Source organism: Antedon bifida, chromosome 4 (assembly GCF_963402885.1).
Source record: "Antedon bifida chromosome 4, ecAntBifi1.1, whole genome shotgun sequence".
Classification (NCBI taxonomy): domain Eukaryota; kingdom Metazoa; phylum Echinodermata; class Crinoidea; order Comatulida; family Antedonidae; genus Antedon; species Antedon bifida.
Window position 1 is genome coordinate 2,029,093 of NC_136229.1, and position 18,931 is coordinate 2,048,023.

At 33.3% G+C, this 18,931-nt stretch overlaps 1 protein-coding gene across 1 annotated transcript; it reads left to right on the forward strand.

Annotated features, from left to right (window-relative positions):
- Positions 1 to 12,134: 12,134 nt before the first annotated feature.
- Positions 12,135 to 18,586, forward strand: LOC144841389 (solute carrier organic anion transporter family member 2A1-like). The gene is made up of 10 exons (XM_078697710.1): positions 12,135 to 12,177; positions 12,658 to 13,395; positions 13,789 to 14,130; positions 14,783 to 14,935; positions 15,137 to 15,326; positions 15,970 to 16,096; positions 16,633 to 16,808; positions 16,944 to 17,008; positions 17,312 to 17,523; positions 17,997 to 18,586. Exons 1-10 carry the CDS (start codon positions 12,135 to 12,137, stop codon positions 18,162 to 18,164), a joined length of 2,214 nt encoding a protein of 737 aa, XP_078553836.1. The 3' UTR covers positions 18,165 to 18,586.
- The last annotated feature ends 345 nt before the right edge of the window (positions 18,587 to 18,931 follow it).

Genomic DNA, 18,931 nt, shown 5'->3' on the forward strand with positions numbered 1-18,931 from the left:
AAATTATTCATTTTATGTAATTTTGGATCAAGGGAATAATATCTTTATTATTTTTATTATTTAATTTTTTTTCTATTATTTATTTCTTTTTACAAACTATGAGTTATTATTGTTAGCAGTATGCAACATGACAGTTCACAGCATTAACCTAGTTTTTTTTAAGGCGCAAAAATTAATAATGGTATGAAAATATTATTCTTCGTAAAAGTAAATAAATAGGTATTAATATAGTGGCAATTAAGGACGGCGAGACTGAGTTTCGGCAAGTCAAAATGTTGATGTAAACGTCGGGAAACCTAGACTTAAGATGCTAGATAAATTATATAGTCTCCGTGATTGAATACGGTACTTACCTCCTATACGAACGAAATCCTTTTAATAAGTTGAAATCGGCGTTATACGGGAAAGCTAGGATACACCCGTCGTAAAACTTGCAGCTCAACCCGCCTTAGTATAAAGACAATCGACTGCTTTTGACTGTAAACCACATAAAGCTACGATTAATTAATCTGCCAGACTCGGCACAGTTTTTAAGCTCGTTGAATTCTCAACAAACAGTGGGTTGCGTTTTGCTTATAAGCCTCGTATCAGACAAAAGTTCGCAATTCACCGTTGGCGATCGTTCCATTTCTAATAAATAGGGAACACCCAAGAACTTTGCTTCACTGCAAACATATCGTTTATAAATGCTACCGACCTACTAATTCGCAGGAGGCAATTCGTTATAATACGTAAAGCGGTTAAACTCGACTGGAAAGAAATCGTAGATAACAATGAACTTTTCTGTTTCTATGTTACTTTTTCCTGACCGACTATAGAACTTAATCATAGCTGTCAATGTTAGTCTTTTAAAATTACAAATTAATATATCATGTCATGCAATTGTCAGTGATACTATAAGGGGGAATAACATTAGACAAACTCGTAGTGTGTTAAAATATTTATACAGTAATTGTGACGTTTGTTTGCCGCTACTGGAGCAAACATTATTTTTTTTAATTTATCGAGGAATCGATATTTATTTCTGTTTATCATCATCAACGAACCGTTTGTCAATCTTCAGTCTGTACGAAGCTTATAAGCAAAGCGCAACCCACTGTTGAGAATTCGGCAAGCTCAAAACGATACAAATCTAGCAATAGAAATCTATATTATTATTATTATGTTATTATATTATCCTGTATTATCTTTGCCATCAGTGCACAATAACAGTTATAGGGCCTATAATTATTTTGTTAAATTTAATGTACTATACAATTTCTATATAATTTATAATTCTTTATAAGGAATTGGAATTGCCGGATTGACACAGTTGCCATGTAAAGAGATGCTAGATCTGTATTATTATGTTATTAATATTATCCTATATTATCTTTACCATCAGTCCAAAATAACAGTTGTATTATTTTTTGTTAAATGTACTATACAATTTCTATGTAATTTATAATTCTTTATAAGGAATTGGAATTGCCGGATTGACACAGTTGCCATGTAAAGAGATGCTAAATCTGTATTATTATTATGTTATTAATATTATCCTATATTATCTTTACCATAAGTCCAAAATAACAGTTGTATTATTTTTTGTTAAATGTACTATACAATTTCTATGTAATTTATAATTCTTTATAAGGAATTGGAATTGCCGGATTGACACAGTGCCAGGTAAAGAGGTGGTTCTACAAGATTTCCAGTGAATCAGGTAATTTGATGCTTTTCTAAATCTCTGTACTTGTTGTTTTATCGATATAGCCACGAGCGTTCCCGGCGTGTATTCTTCCGTCTCCTCAATCTTCTTTTTTTGCAGTAAATTAACTTTAGTATTCGTACAATAACACAATGGTAATTGTTTTGAAATTTGGAATAGCGCCAACAAGTAAAGAGGTGAAGTGAAAAATAGGACGCAGTGACTGTATTCACCAATCACACTTAAGTGAAATATTTCCCCTAAATATTAAGTATTTCACTTAACTCAATAATATTTAAGTATTTTCCTTAAATAGTACATTTAGATAGGAGATTTTTTTTGCTTCCCTTAGCCCAAATGTGAATGGTGAATATGGCTACAGGAGCCTTCCACGGGCCTTCCATCAGCAGTAACCTTTCCAAAATGCTACACTGCAGCAGCGTAATTCTAATGTTCGCGATAAGTCAGTTCAATGTTGGGAAGTACCCATGAACTAGGATGCTTTGTTATACTGAAATGCGTTTATTCATTATTCATTCATTAAATCGTCATTTCATTCATTTATTCCACCATTTTATTCATTTTATTCAACATCCTGAAGGAGACGTGACGATTTCCACCAAAATGTAATATTTATCAGGTCTTGATTACCGTTCGTATTGGTTAAACCTATCGTGTAATACTACATCCCTATTGGTCAAATTTACAATGGCGTAAATCATGTCTCAATATTGGATCATCTTTACTAATTAGATACCTTTACTAAGTTATGATGGATACAATGTGTCTACGCATGCGTAAGCTGTCTTATTTCTCTATCTCTCTCCCCTGACGTGTGTACGCATGCGTAAACTGATTACCCTATCTGTCTCTTTCTCCCCTGACGACAGGCGGCGGCATTCCGATTGTCTACTGTCGGTATTTTAAATATATTTAGCTAAAATTGCTGGTCTTGAATGATAACAAAGTATTGACATGTGTCCATTGATACGATTGCTGACGTGTAACCGAGTTTGCTGATTGGGAAACATAACAAAGTAGGCCTAATAACGGATTGAATCGCTATTGTTCGATAAATTGTATTTATTTTCATTCATTATCACAACATTTTGATATTGCATTAGACCATGATATAAATATAATTACATTCAAATGACGTGTACAACATATTAAGGACTTTTCCCTATAGTGGCATACAAAGTAATAACAATATGCTGAACGTTTTTTGCGCATGTTTAAAAAAATATACGTCGTGATAGCTTCTCTGTACGATTTTAAAATGTCCACTGGTCTTGAAAGCTATCATTTGTGGGTATGCGCTTATGTTCGTTATGTTCGTTATTGTTTTTTATGTGTTGATGTCTCGAGTATATTACAACATTTAGAATAAATCATTACTAATTGAACGCAGGGAAGTGTTGGTTTTCCATACCATGCATGCACACTACTGTCGTATATCTATTCCTAGTCAGTATGATTTAAAAAGCAAACTTAACATTAGTAATTGATGCATCAACATCACATCAATAATGTGTGTTTTCGTAGAAATTCTTTAAAAGTAAACCGTTACCAATTATTGACGATTCTGTAAAGAAAGTGTCCTAATTTTCAGACTTACACCTAGAAAGGTAATATTTTGGTCGTATACATTCTAAGATCTTAATTAATGTATGTCGTGACGTCACATTGACGTATTTAAAATAATTTTCTTCAAAAACTCTAATTCGGCCTTTTGTATAACCTTCATGTTCGTAAGTAATTGTGTAACTGTAATCGGTAATAAAATAAAATTAGAATTGAGGTAAACGCAACTGAAATCACGAATTTAATCTACATTATTTATTCGGTTTTCCGGGCCGAAATCGTGTTGTTGTGAAACTAATATTAATTTATTTTATTAAATCGAATCAATAAACGTACATCTTATTGTGAGAAGAAAACACTACGTTAAATTAATTTATTTTGGATTTCAATAGTAATGACGTAGGGAATGCTCTGAGTGCTAAAATCTACAAGTGAAAGCTCCATTGAAAGACATGTTAAAAGTACATAAAGGCACTGCAACAAATAACACAAAAGGCACGCACAAATCAAATCATCACTGACCTCAAATTGACGCGCGCGTACTAAAGCGAGTGCGTCAATTGATGCGTTTTTATACTGTCAATTAAGTTAAATAAAGAAGTAGGATTAATAAATAAAATCACTTGTTATATCAATAAACAAAATGAGCGAACTCCGAGCGATAGTATATTATATATGTTGTTCATCTCTATTCTCTGGTATGATTTTAATCTTTACCTAGGTCTGCAAGCAAGCTTCAAATTATCGTGCAATATTTAACAATTTTTTTTTATTCACGGTATTTTAGGTACAACACAAGCTATAGGCTTAAATATTTTTTTTTGGTAGCTAGCAATAATTTAAAACTCTATTTAACTCCAATATTATAAAATGTTTAAGTTCATAAAGCAAGTTAATTTTGTACACCACAGTCATTTTCCAGACGTTATCCAGTTGGGTGTGCAGCCTCAGAAACATTCCATCGCATCCATTCTCATACGCTATCTTCGCCATGATCCAACTGCTCCGAATAATTCAATCATCAGCTTATTTGTCATAAGCTCCATGAAAAATGTTAATAAGTATATAATCTCAGACCTTGAAATGGTGTAGGCTTGTAGTATAATATATGGCAAGATCATGATTTCAAGCGAGTTCTTCAGGCTTAGGAAAAACCTCTGAAACAGTCAATAACAGCTTCACCTTAAAATATAATTGCATTTTCTTGGGGAGCAAAAGCAACATTAGGTACTTTAGAATTGTTTGGGTACCTGTGTCTTGGAACATCTCCAATGTCATGACATTTTTTTAGGCATAGGAGCAACATCGGCTACACCGCGAAGCCCATTGCAAGGGCGACAGGAACATCTCGTCGGCCGTTGGATAGTAAATCTGAAGTTTTTTCTAGGCTTACCTGTAAAACTTTGCATACAATTGATTTTCATTTTTTTTTCATAATAGCCTTCCGCTTTGCAACAAGTACAATGTCGTTCGATTTCCTGGTAATTTTTCAGCGAAGTTCGACTGTACGAAAAACACATTCCTCTGCATGCTTTATTTTCTATTATTCTTTCTCCGCATCCCTTTATTTTTACTTTGCTTTTTATATCGACAAGCGAACAACTCTGACAACTGGTCAGCATAATCATACCAGCAAACAACGCTAGTATTATGTAGCGATTCATCTACAAAAGAAATAGTCACATAGTGTATACTTAAAAGTAAAAACAATCATTTAAATGTTAATTCAACTGTATTTCTAATATATTTAGAGAAGTTTATTTATTACAAGTAGTTCTTGATATTTAACATTCATTAAAATGAAATAAATTTAGTTACTGGATACAGATGATAATCATTTATATTAGATGTCATTAATAATATAATAATTACAATAGTGTATTATTAATTAAAAATGTTGAAAATAAACATGGAATACATAGATCACTAAACTAAAACACACTAAACATGTTAATGTTTACCGTAGATAAACATGATTAAAACACAGTAACTAATATATTATTTTTTAATAATGCATAGTTATTTGTTTTGATTATGTGTTTATATACCCGCGACAAACAATTTTTTTTTATACTTACGATTTATCTTCAAACAGTTAGATACGGGTTTACCGTAGATAAACATGATTGAAATACCAACAGCAAACTATTATATTATTTTTTAATAATGCATAGTTACTCATTTTTTTTATTATCTGTTTTATATACCAGCGACAAACAATGTTTGTTTATACTTACGGTTTTTCTCCAAACAGTTTTGTTGGATACGGGTGTAACACAATTTAAACCATAGAAAACGGATGGTGTAACAGTACCGAGCTGATTTGTCTTTCTAAAAATCTCGATTCCCTAAAGCCTTGTACGTCGAGATTTGTTTGGTTACTCGTCTTCGTGGACACCGCTCGTTGTTATTAATAGTACCGAGGGATGAAGTGCCATGCGCATGCGCAAATTCTTCCTTAAAGGGATGAGAAGGAATAATTCAATGGGTTTTTTTTTCTAACCTTATAAAAACATAAAGATATAGATCGTTGATTAATCGTCAACAGAAAAAGAGTATGGTAAATCCGAAAAATGAGAGGCCATAAAAACGTCATTTGGAGAATAATTTTTTAACAAAACATTCGACTATTAACCTACCTACTTTAATCAATTTTGAAATGTTTTTTTAAACAGTATAACTCGCATATGACGAATATACGTCCGGTGAGATAATGTTTATTTTTACCTAAAATCTTAAATGCATGACAAGAAGCATAGTTTGTATGATATTATACAACATAAGTCGTTTTAATGCAGCATTTCAGACATGCTTTCTATACTTTAACAACCAAACAAGCGTGGGTGTCCGTAACGATTAAGTCATGTTTAAAACAACAAAATAAAGATTAAAACAATTTGAATAAAAAATATTATGTTACAGAATCGTAAGCATATTTGTATGATAGGCCTGTACATCTTGTAAACGTAATGAAATGTAGTAATGCGTGTACGTGTTATAGGCGTTCTTTATTGCGCTGCATATGATATAGTTGGCCAAATGGTTTAAGAGGTGTTCCAAATTATGGCTTATGGATTTTTAGTAATCAGTCTCGAGGGGACATTAAGTTAATGCAAGTATGATATCAAAGCGTAGGATCGGAACACACAAATTTACCACCGTAGAATAGCGTAAATCAATCAAAACCGAGTGCCAACGAAATTCTCAGTTTCATACTTTTTAAAACAAATATATACTGACTATTAGTAAAATATTACAGTGAGAACACATTTTATACACTTAAAATGACGCGTACCGTGCGATATAACAAACGCGTACCGTGCGATATAACAAACGCGTACAGCGCGATATAACACACGCGTACTGTGCGATATAACAAACGCGTACCGTGCGATATAACAAACGCGTACAGCGCGATATAACACACGCGTACCGTGCGATATAACAAACGCGTACCGTGCGATATAACAAACGCGTACAACGCGATATAACACACGCGTACTGTGCGATATAACAAACGCGTACCGTGCGATATAACAAACGCGTACCGTGCGATATAACAAACGCGTACCGTGCGATATAGCAAACGCGTACCGTGCGATATAACAAACGCGTACCGTGCGATATATGTTCACACGTGTCCACCTGTCAGTGTGCAAGTGTGAATGACGAGAAACTGACATGACAAATGTCATGTAAATATATATGTATGTAAATATAAACAGTGATCTGTCAAAAACCTTCGTCGTATTATTGAGAAGTCACCTTAAATTATCATTCATATTTGATAGTGTTCTACACTGTAATTTTGTACAGCAGAAACGAGTTTACACAATACACGCACAGAATACACAATGCACCCAGTTACATGTTAATATGCGCATAATACATACTATATCAAACAACAATATAACTATTAATTATGCTTACATTTGAGCTAATGAACGAGAATGTCGAGAATTATTATTCATCTCTTTAATATTGGGCGATTAAATATAATACACTAAACACATTGTATTAAAAACTACATCAATAATACTCTGTTGAAAACTACCCGACGTCCAACATAACTGAGCACACAGCATTAAACTTAGTTCCCACACGAGGACAAATTGCAAAGGACGTAAGCGCAACGCGGGAAAGTTGACCAATGACAAGCGACGGTTCGAATAATCCATGTTTGTGATTGGTCACATTACTTGCGTTGCGCTTACGTCCTTGCGTTGCGTCTAGTGGGAACCAAGCATATGTGACGTTCTACTATATAGGTTACATCCTTCAAATTTAAAACGACGCTCCTGGTTCAATACCTTTATACATACAGTATATATATATATATATATATATATAACTATACATTGGTATAGATATTACTAAAAGTTGAATTGAATTGAGTTATCCTTAATAGAATGAATGTATACTATACCGTGCAATCGATGAAATAATATCGTTTTGGAGTTTTATATTTTGACATTACGTCATCTCCAGTAATCAAATTATTTCTATAAAATTCAAGGTTACGTTATATCCAATCATATTAATCTTAAAGTTGACTTTATTTTTATTTTTCTTTAAAATAAACTGGTTTATTATTTTCTTATAACACAACTTCACTATATAGTCTTTATCTATATATAAAGTATGCTTAATTCTGGAATAGGTAGACACAATGTAAAATGTCACCAACTCCGTGTCGGTTACCCACCCCATGAAAGAGTGATCACTCCCTCCTGCTCACACTAGTATGGGAAAGTACGGTACACCAGGGAAGAGTAAAATTCACTGGGTACACAGTAGATTTTACACAGTTTCAGAATGATAAGGTTTTAATATATGTAGTAAAGTATGTCTCGTAGAAATAGGTTTAGAAGAAAGAGGTTTAGTTGGCAGATGTTCAGTATCCATGGAGTGTCTTCTGCGTAATAAAGTAAAGGTCATCTAGTTTCAATTGAAAAATCTGCAATTTTTAAATTAGGTATAATTATATAAATGCCTTAAATTGATAACTTGATCTATAAAATTATTTTATTATATTATATAATAATGAATTATTGTAAATCAAAATATATGCATACATTAATGAATGAAGATGGGAGAGACCCATAATAGATAAAAATGAATATTATATAAAAAGTGAAAGCTCTAATGTGAACTTTTGATTGTCAGTATTAAATTAATTTTTAAGAAACATTAAAATATAAGTAAAAAGTTGACTCGGTGGTAAAGTGGAGCAGCAGTGTATCAAGTGTGTAACTGTATTGTCAGTGTTGATGTACATACTTCATAAATTATGTATAGATTTCAAGTAATTCGTGTACCCGGTTATTGTCCGTTGGATTGAACCGCAGAAGGCTTGTTAAATGTGTTAAATGAAGGTTTATATATTAAGTTAAAATCGATCAGTTAGAACAAGCCGCTTAGTCAATAACCTTATCAAGGTAAATCTATTAGAACATATAATATAATTAAATACAGAAGTAATTTATCATAGTTTGTATTAGAGAATTTTTCGAGTTTTTGATTAGACAGATTCGGTTCCCACACTTTGATGCAACGCAAGGTCGTAAGCGCAACCCCCAATGTAGTTCGACCAATCACATCATCCGAACTGTCGCTTGTGGTTGGACAACTCACTTACGTTGCTTTGCTTACAAGCTTTACAAACTGCGCATGCCGTTTTCTGGGATGCACCATAGACGAGTGTACTAAGCTCTGTCTACATCAAACTTTATGTGACAAAAACATGTGATGTGCCCATATATGGACATGGTGATGTCATATCACTACCATATTTGGGAATATCACTACCATATTTGGGCACATCACACCATTTTTTGTCAAACTAGTTTGATAGTGTAGACAGAGCTTTAGATCCAAGTGGTGGTTTGCAAATCTCCGTGATAGATCAAACTGTTTTATGTTAAAAATGTTATTTTGAATGCAAACATACGGCAAAACGTATATTTACATGTTGATTCTCACATATGAACGAAGCTTTACAAAATGTCACGGCAATCCATATGATCCGGAGGCAAGTAACAATCGGAAGAGAATTATTTTTGCAAACTCATCAAATATAATCATTGTGTACTCCAGTTAAATCCGTTTTTTCTTTTTAATGTCTTTTATTACCCACCTTTCGATAAAACCAAATCGCTTCTAGCTAGTTCATTTTCTTTTCTTCTAAACGCCTTCTCACTGACGTCACTGAGATTAACCTTCTAAACCCTGGTTATATAAATTCTACTTTTGCAAGTAGTTTGTCTTCATCTTATGATCACCAATATCTTTGACTTTATGGTGTATTACAACATCTTATCACGCTATTTTCTCAACTTAAAATATATTTTAATACCATCTGTCACTTAGGAATTAAGATTAACGCTTAACGTGAACTTGCAAATGTCACTTTTATTATGGTGGGAACACATGACACAGATTTGTCAATTTTTCAATTTTATTGACATTTTTATATATTAATTATAAGAACAAATGTATTATTATTCAAAGGCAAATTACTCAAAGAATGAGCAAAAAGCTAAATCAAAACGATAAAGTAAAACAGCCAGAAAATTTAGCAGAGCTTTTGGGCAACACTAGCCCTTCATCAGTGCAACATAATTATTATTACATACCGTATATTATGTTATTTGAATAACTCTCTACAGCTCAGTATGTCGGTCGGTCGGTAAACACCAACTTGAGCGCGCGACTGCAGCCATGTATATGGCCTTATTTTTATGCGTGTTTGCTTTTCAATTTAATTCATATGCCTAATATTAGACCTAATACCTTATAGGCCTACTGTTGTTTATACTCATACAATTGATTTGGTCTTCGATTACGCAATGCAATGTAATGTTATTGCGTGGGTGGGACAAGATAGAATATAAAACATTCTATTTCTCGCTATGGGGCCTCATTGCAGCAAATCAACATTTTCTTTATTTTTATGTCTAAAATATCATTCTTATTTTAATTACCTGACATCTAATTCAGAATAAACGCTAAAATAGACACTTGTGCGTCTATTTTTAAGACAATTATAGAGACATATGATAGTTTAATGACATACTTTGTGTTTGTGACGTAGTTTTGGGACATTGAGAGGCACTTATCGCCACGCTTCAACACCGAATCTGTCTATCAGTTCAACGCGCTAAATATATTTTACAAACACTAATTCTGTATCATTAAATAGTATAAAGTACCGTTTATATAAGGGGTCGAATGAGGTTTAATTATTTTTAGTATTCTTAGTATACAGTTATAGCATTAGCGTTGACTGATTCTTAAAGATGTATTGTCCCCTAAAAACATGAAAAATGAAAAATAATTAAATCATACTTTGAATAGGCTATTTTGTAGTTTTAAAAAAAGTTAATCACTTTTATAGGAAAAAAAACAACAAAATAATGTTTTCACTTATAAAATGACAAAATAAATGGTCAAATTCAACCAAAATCTCATTGGCTGGTAGCCAATTTTTTTTCTTTAATATACAGTTTTACCATTTTTTTTTTCAATCCAATTTTTGGTAAAAGTGAATAATTATTATGTGACATTAAAATGGCATATTCAATAAAAAAAAGAATTATTTTTTCAGGGGGACAATATATCTTTAATCAGGTTGATATCCATCTTCTACAATGTAAAAATAAAGTAGGGCAGGTGTTGTATGTTTTCAACCATAGATTGTCTTTATCTTTTTCCTTAAGTCTATCCTCTCCCACACTTTGGCGTTACAGTGCTTTAAACATTACATTTATCTATTCTCGACAGGATTTAGTAATGTCCTAAAGCCCTGTCTACACTGTATGTGACAACAAAATGTGATGTGCCCATATATGGACATGACGATATCATATCACTACCATATCTAGACCACATCACATTTTTTGTCAAACTAATTTGATAGTGATTTAGAGTACGCGTAATTATAAAACCGTACATTTTATGTTCGCGTCGGAACGCGTGCGTTAAAAGTTGTGCCACTAAGTTCTTTCTGTTGTGGCTGTACTAGTTTTAAACGCAAAGATTGAATGGAATTTAATCTTGTTTTGAACAATTTTGCCTGAAACAATCACCCACATGTATAAAAATACACCTGCACAATTCCTCAATACAATAACTTATCATTATTACTTACAGGCAAACACGGGTAAATAGGCCTAATAGATTTGAGTATCAGCAGTAAAATAGTTTAAGTAATTTATAATTTGTTAACTCATAAAAAAAACACATAATACTGATGCAAAATTGTTGTCACTTGCCACGCGTCGGTGATATTCGCGTGCGCATAATGATGTTACACGCGTGCGCATAATGATGTTACACGCGTGCGCATAATGATGTTACACGCGAGCACTAAGCAAACTGATTGTATTGTATCTGTAAGCCTATAAGCTAATTTTATATAAAATATTTATATTAAGATGTAAATATGGGTCAGAAATGTTCTGCAGAATAGTTTAAAGAGTCAGTGTTACTGATGCCATTTTCTATTATTTAATTCTCTTAAGTTTTAACATTATGACACAACGTAATTTTTTTGTTTTCTTAAAATCTTCTAAATTACAATCTTTCTTGGAATAAGGTGATTACCATCTCGCTTCATTATAATATAAAAGAGTTAATTTGCTCATAAAAGTCAGTCAATTTAGTCATGTGACAACCGAAGAGACAAGATCTAGAGAATAAAATTCCAAGATTTTATTCTAGTGTTGGAAAAATAAATTATGTATGAATATATTGGAGATGTTAACGTGTCGAGTATCTAATGATTTCTTTATTCGAATTCAAAACAAAATAACATTAAAAAACAGTACAGGAATGAATTCAGGGTAGCACAACAAAGTAACCAATGGTCAAACTTATTTCCATTGTGGCCCTTGAGGATGAAATAGGTACAGAATATAGTTATATAGGCCTGTATTAAATAATTCCAAAGGCAAATTACTGAAAAAATGACAATGCTGTGAGTATCAGTGGCTGCATCTCAATGGAGATACAAAAAAAAGCGAAAAGCTAAATCAAAACGATAAAGTAAAATAGCCAAAATAATGTTACATGTCTGCAGAAACAGATACTTGGTATGTTAAACGGATATTTATCATATTCTACAACGCCATTTACCTTACTCTCCCCCACTTCTCTCAGTCCCTGTCAGATCAGATAGGCCTATCCCATAATCGTTCATAATAATCGTCATTTGCGGTTTTCTCAATAATGACAACTAATGCAAATATTTGATTATCTCGATGCGAACGTTTGTACTTTACACTTATGATTTAAACTTGTTTACTTGTCTAAGCGTAGACATCATTGTCTGCTACTTTGTTTCCCGTAGTTAACATTACATTTTGAGTGGTAAAATATGTTTTCAGGTAGGCCTACAGACAACCACCCTGAAAGAACATTCAGTTGGGAGTACGCGCCGGCACTTGAAGTAAATGTCACTGTTCTCGACGACCACGCACAGTCTGGCTGTCCCACTCCAAGGACCCAATCACTACGAATTACTCGGCCACCAATCAGTCGTTCATTGGAAAGGCATTACAGGCTATCTACCGGTGTAGAACTAAACAGTCATAGAGGTAAACGTTCCTGCAAGTTTGAAAATGTAGTAACTCTTACCATTTTGACGTGTGTAATTGTATTTACATATGCTGCTATCGATGTTATATTAAACACATTTCCAAGTATAGCGGAGGAACTGGATAGTAGCATCACAAGTAGTTTAAAAAAAGCAGGAACTGTTTCAACTGTTTTAATATGGGCGTACATAGGCTCAAAGACCAACAAAGGGAGAGTTACGGCAGTTGGTATACTTATAACTGTTATCGGCGTTATTATTTTAGCAATACCCAATGTGTTATTGAAAAGGGATAAAGCACCTACAAACACATCAAGATTAAAACATATTCTGTGTTACAACGATAGTAACTATACTTATGAGGATACCTCTAACAAGAATGACGTAGAAGCAACGTCATCATCGATGTTGAGCTTATTAATGCTCGGGTCCATCTTGTATTCGATTGGCAAGGTGCCACTCCTTCCATTATCAATTGCATTAATATACGATACGTTTAAAGACCCACATAAGGCGGCTGGTTATATCGGTAAGATAGTTAGATTCCGTTTGTTTTTTTTTATAGTTTTGATTTAACGACGTCCAGAGTCCACTTTGTGCTACGTTTACACAAACATTTGTGTTAGTTCAGTGTAAACAAAATATGTGTCTATTGAATTTTAAACATTCATTTTATCTCTGAATACAAATTTTTTTAACTTATCCAGATAAAATAATAACATAATATATACTTCCAAGGATCAAAATCCACAAAGTCAAATATGTTGTCATTGCTGGGAGTGTGGGGATAATAATATCGTAATTTGTGAACTTTTTTTGGAAGTGAATAACTTAATTTAAACTGAAAAATGGTTTATTCAAAGTATGTTTTTTTTTTATTTTGGAGTACAATATATCTTTAAGAAAATAATTTCTATTACAGCTACTTTGATAATAGTGGTGTGTGTTAGTCGGCCAGTGTGGTATATCATCGCAACTATACTTGGAATCCCTGATAATGAAAGAGTTCCTAAACTTGGTGAGACTGGTATATGGGTACTCGGAGGATATGTGATTAGCTGTTGTGTATTGTTTATTTGTGCTTGCTTACTTGCTTTGTTCCCGCGTACATTACACCAAGTATCGTGTAAATGCTTTAGACGCGAAAGAAGAAGTTCGAGCAGCAGTGATTTGGAAGATTTTTACGGCACAATTCGCTCAACTAGATCTAGAGCTCCAACTGGTACACAAACTGGGAAGATGAACAACTCTAGAAGAGTGCGTGGTAAGATCATTGTTTACACTATCAAATTTTATGTGACAAAAAATGTCATTATCACTACCATGTTTGGGTATATCTCTACCATATTTGGGCACATCACTATCATATTTGGGTATATCTCTACCATATTTGGGCACATCACTATCATATTTGGGTATATCTCTACCATATTTGGGCACATCACTATCATATTTGGGTATATCTCTACCATATTTGGGCACATCACTATCGTATTTGGGTATATCTCTACCATATTTGGGCACATCACTATCATATTTGGGTATATCTCTACCATATTTGGGCACATCACTATCATATTTGGGTATATCTCTACCATATTTGGGCACATCACGATCATATTTGGGTATATCTCTACCATATTTGGCACATCACTACCATATTTGGGTATATCACTACCATATTTGGGTATATCTCTACCATATTTGGGCACATCACACTCTTTAGTCATTATCAATTGACCTTTCGTCTATAGTTCACTGAGACGAAAATATATCCAAAATGCATTGTTATATTTTTGTAAATACACATCATTGGAAACTTAGAAAGCAACAAAGCAGTGTTTCAGAAGATACTGTATCAATATATAACATTATGTTGTGTACATTATTTAACTGATTTTTGTGTTTTGGCTTAGATTTTTGGAAGATGAATAAGCGAATACTGACTAATCCTGTTCTTGTACCAGTACTTTTAACTGCAAGTGTAAATTTTTCTCTCATCGTTGTTACACTGACTTACGTCAAAGATCAATTTTCTATGTCTAACCTGTCTTATTCGGTAACTTTAGGTAAATAAAATGTTGTTTTCTTATTTTGCCAAACGTATTTCAATGGACAGTTACCAGGTATAGGCAAATCTCCAACACATATTTTGTTGATCCAATCAATCAAAAGTAGGAAATACAAAGTATACTTACTATGACGTTTGCATTTTCAAGTAGACTATTGCACACTTTTGAGTTTTGGAAACTTACTTTCTGTCCCATTAGGAGTTATGATATTTTCAATTATCGTTGGAAGTCTAAGCAGTTGTGTGTGCATAAGCATCTTCAAACCTAAGTCTGTTGTACTTACTCGAGCATTGTTGGTACTTAGCATCTTGGGCGTACTCATTCCGTTATCAATAATGCTAACTACTGGTTGTCAGAATCCTGAAATTGCTGGTCTTACTGATGACATGTAAGTGACAACGGGATTTTTGTCAATTTAGCTCGAAAATTACGCTTAATGAATGTTCTGATTATCTTATTATTTACAGCTGTTATACACAGGAATCTTTTTAATTTTAATTCCAGAATGTAATTGTTTGTTTCGGCGTGTTTATAATATATTTATGTAGCCTATACGTAGAAGATTAATGTCTAATTCCGCGTTTAATGAACGTAAACGTTTTCTCCAACTTCTGTAGTAAACGTAACAGTAACTTACTGGAACTAACCAAAAGGACGTAAGTAAGAAAACAAACGAATTATAAAAAAAAGTAACGAAAGATTTAATGACGATAATAATTATAATTAAAAAAATAATATTTTAATAATGAAATATCTTTCGTTCACTGTTTTCTTTGTAAACTTCTGTTCGTTTGGTTCAATTATTACAGATTTAGTTTCAGTAATTTACTGTTTTGTTTGCTACAGAAGTTAGAGAAAATGTATTATTAAAAGCGGAATTCGACTTTTGTTTTCTACATGCAAGACTTCGCCGTTGTTTATCTCTGAATACATTAGGCATAGTTTAAGAACGTATTTAACGTTGTAAGAACGTATCTGCTGAAACAAAATATGGATTATGTTACCAATGGTATTGTTGTTTTCGTCAACAGTCATTGTGGGTGTATGTGTCCCAGCAACACGTATTCACCAGTATGTGGAAGTAATCTCATCACTTACATCACACCTTGCCACGCCGGATGTCAAAGTGCCGAATTCAATAGTAATGAAAACAAAATGGTAACAATTTACACGTTTGACATTTATCTCAACGGGTCACATTGAGTTCACTTTCACTTAAAACAACAATTCATCATCGAATACAAAGATATGGTAGTAAAGAAAGTAAATTTAAATCATGGTCAATTTCATTGTAATTTAATTTATTCTTTCACCATCAATGATAAACTCAACTTATTTGTTGAAATACGGCATAAACAAAATACTGTATTAACACAGTATGCCAAGTACCGAATATGTACTTCAATGAGAAATTATTCATATTCAATTGGGATTCAAATATAAAACTGAATCCTGTTGTGGTTTGTAACTTGTGCACGGGGTTTAGAAGAAGTGTTGGTGTAAATGAGATTCGTCTAAAGAGATCCAAGTTTGGAAATCTTACCAGTTTCCTAACCCTAATAAATGTTTGTACCTTTGACACTAGATTTAGAAGGCAAAAACTTGGTCGAAACACGTTGGTATTGAACATTTGCATAGGGCCTAATATAATCCTAAACTTTCACTTTTTTTGTTTTGCTGTTTTTGATCTATAGATGTTTACCGAATGCTCTTGTGCAACAGGCATAAACCAAACCAGTCAGAATAGCGTTGTTGTGGACGGCGAGTGCGAATGGAATTGTGACTTGACTTTGCCATTTACTTTTGCCATAGCTTCTATATTTTTTATAGAGTCAGCAAAAGTCAATCTTATGATATTACTATCTGTAAGGTAAAAGTTTAACTTAACGAAATCGTGTTGCCTATTAATGTTGAAGAAATGTCCGCCTTGTCAGTCAATATTGCAATTAATTATAAGCGGTGAGATGTTTTTCAATTATTAAGCTTATTCTTTTGTAATCCACAGGGTAGTCAAATCAGAAGATCGCACATACACTTTGGGATTTGGTGCTTTTCAAATGATACTTTTAGGTACGAAAACTAAACTTATTGTATTCAGGTCTACAATAATAATTTGCACTAAACGATACAGTTTCAATTTCCGCCTATTATATCTCAAAATTATTCGTAATTTATATATTAAGATAGTAAGTGCGGTATTATATTATTACACCATTTCCAAAAATGAAATTACAATCTACTACTAATTTAAAAAAAGGAGTACGAGGTGCAGTTGGGAAAATAATTATACATGTACCGAACGGCGCCCCGTAAGTAGTACAGGTTTTCTGATAGAAGGTGAGTTAAAGATATAACATTGTTTTTGTTTTATAGGTTTCTTTCCAACCTTGCTATACCTTCCAGTTATCGATAACGCCACGTGTCTTCTTCATGAATCAGTATCAGACGTCCAGACATGCGCAGTTTATGATAAAAGTCTTTATCGAATTGTTTTCTATAGTCTTGTCACCGCTTTTAACGTTATAGGAGTTTTATTATTATTATTTGCATTCACAAAACTACCACGAAATCGATTTAACCATAAGGTAGGCCTACATACATCCTTTTACATTATAGTAGAAGTGTATGATTATTTATCCATTCGTAATTCCTCATGTTGGATCATTGAGTTCATTATTATCTTTGAGGTGTACCTCATATCGAAATCATAAGGTCAATTACACGAGTGAGTGGCCAAGCGGTTAAGAGAGTGGAACCGTAATACGTAGTCATAACATTGGCAAGGGTTCAAATTCAGGGCTCACCCGCTTCATGGTTCTGGTGGTAGAACGAGTCTTCTCGGATAAGGACTATAAACCGTCCAGTTTAAACATCTGGTTCATGTGCACTTTGAAGAACCTAGTACATCTTTCGAGACACTCCGGTGTACTAGTACACACATAGCCACTGTCACAAACTCATCGTACTATATACTGGGCCCTCTGTGTCTTTGACTGAAAAAACTATCCAGTATAAAGAATAAATAATAATAATAATTACACACTTTATTGTGTTTTAGGATAGCAACATGTGGCACAGCCTGCGATCTCGAGGAAGCGATTCGATATTGAGGCGAAATAATGTCAATGACGAATTCGAATACTACTCTCCGCCACAAAGTGTAACAACATTTACCACCAATTCTCAGCCGGATCGTTTGCAACTAGATGTCATACGCCCGAATTAGTTCATAGTAGTGAGTCTAGTGGCTGCCGAGTTACCCTATGTGATCAATGACAGTCAATCAAAAGTAATACAGTTTTTATAACAAAGCTTTCTCTTTGTACAAACCAAAAATGTATAAGCGAACTTACAGAACGTTTCGAAACGTGACAGGTTTCATTCCCAACTGGCGTTTCATCGTTTCTTTTACAAAAAGAAATCTTTGTTACACCTTTTGTAAAATCAGATGAAATTTTTCCAACATACAATATTTGTCTTGTTTCTCGTAGGCCTATGCTTTTACCTTTCACTTTAAAGTTTTAGTGTGTGAACCAACCAAAACATTTTTTTATGTCAAAACATCCTATCTATTTTAAGATTTTGATTGGACTTATTTCTGTGTCCTAAGTAACCACTTAGGTACCCTTTCTTATTACTGAATCAAAGTTTCTCGCATATAAGAATTGCCTATCCCTCATGCCTTATAGATATATAGTGCGTACAGAACATCTGAACCATACAATGAATGCCTCAGTGGTCTAATGGTAGGATGTCTGAATTTAAGCAGAAGATTCCGGGTACGAATCCTTATCTGACCGTTTGAAATTCAATGTAGGCCTATTAATGTATTATTCCTAAATGCCTGTAAATGTATATAATATTGTTAGACATGGTATTTTGGCATCTGTGTAACGGCCGGGACATGGCCAAATTTAACTGAATTATGAGTGATTCAAAGCATAGGTCGTAGACATTTGAATAACGTAACGTTTCGGCTATCACCACAGAGTG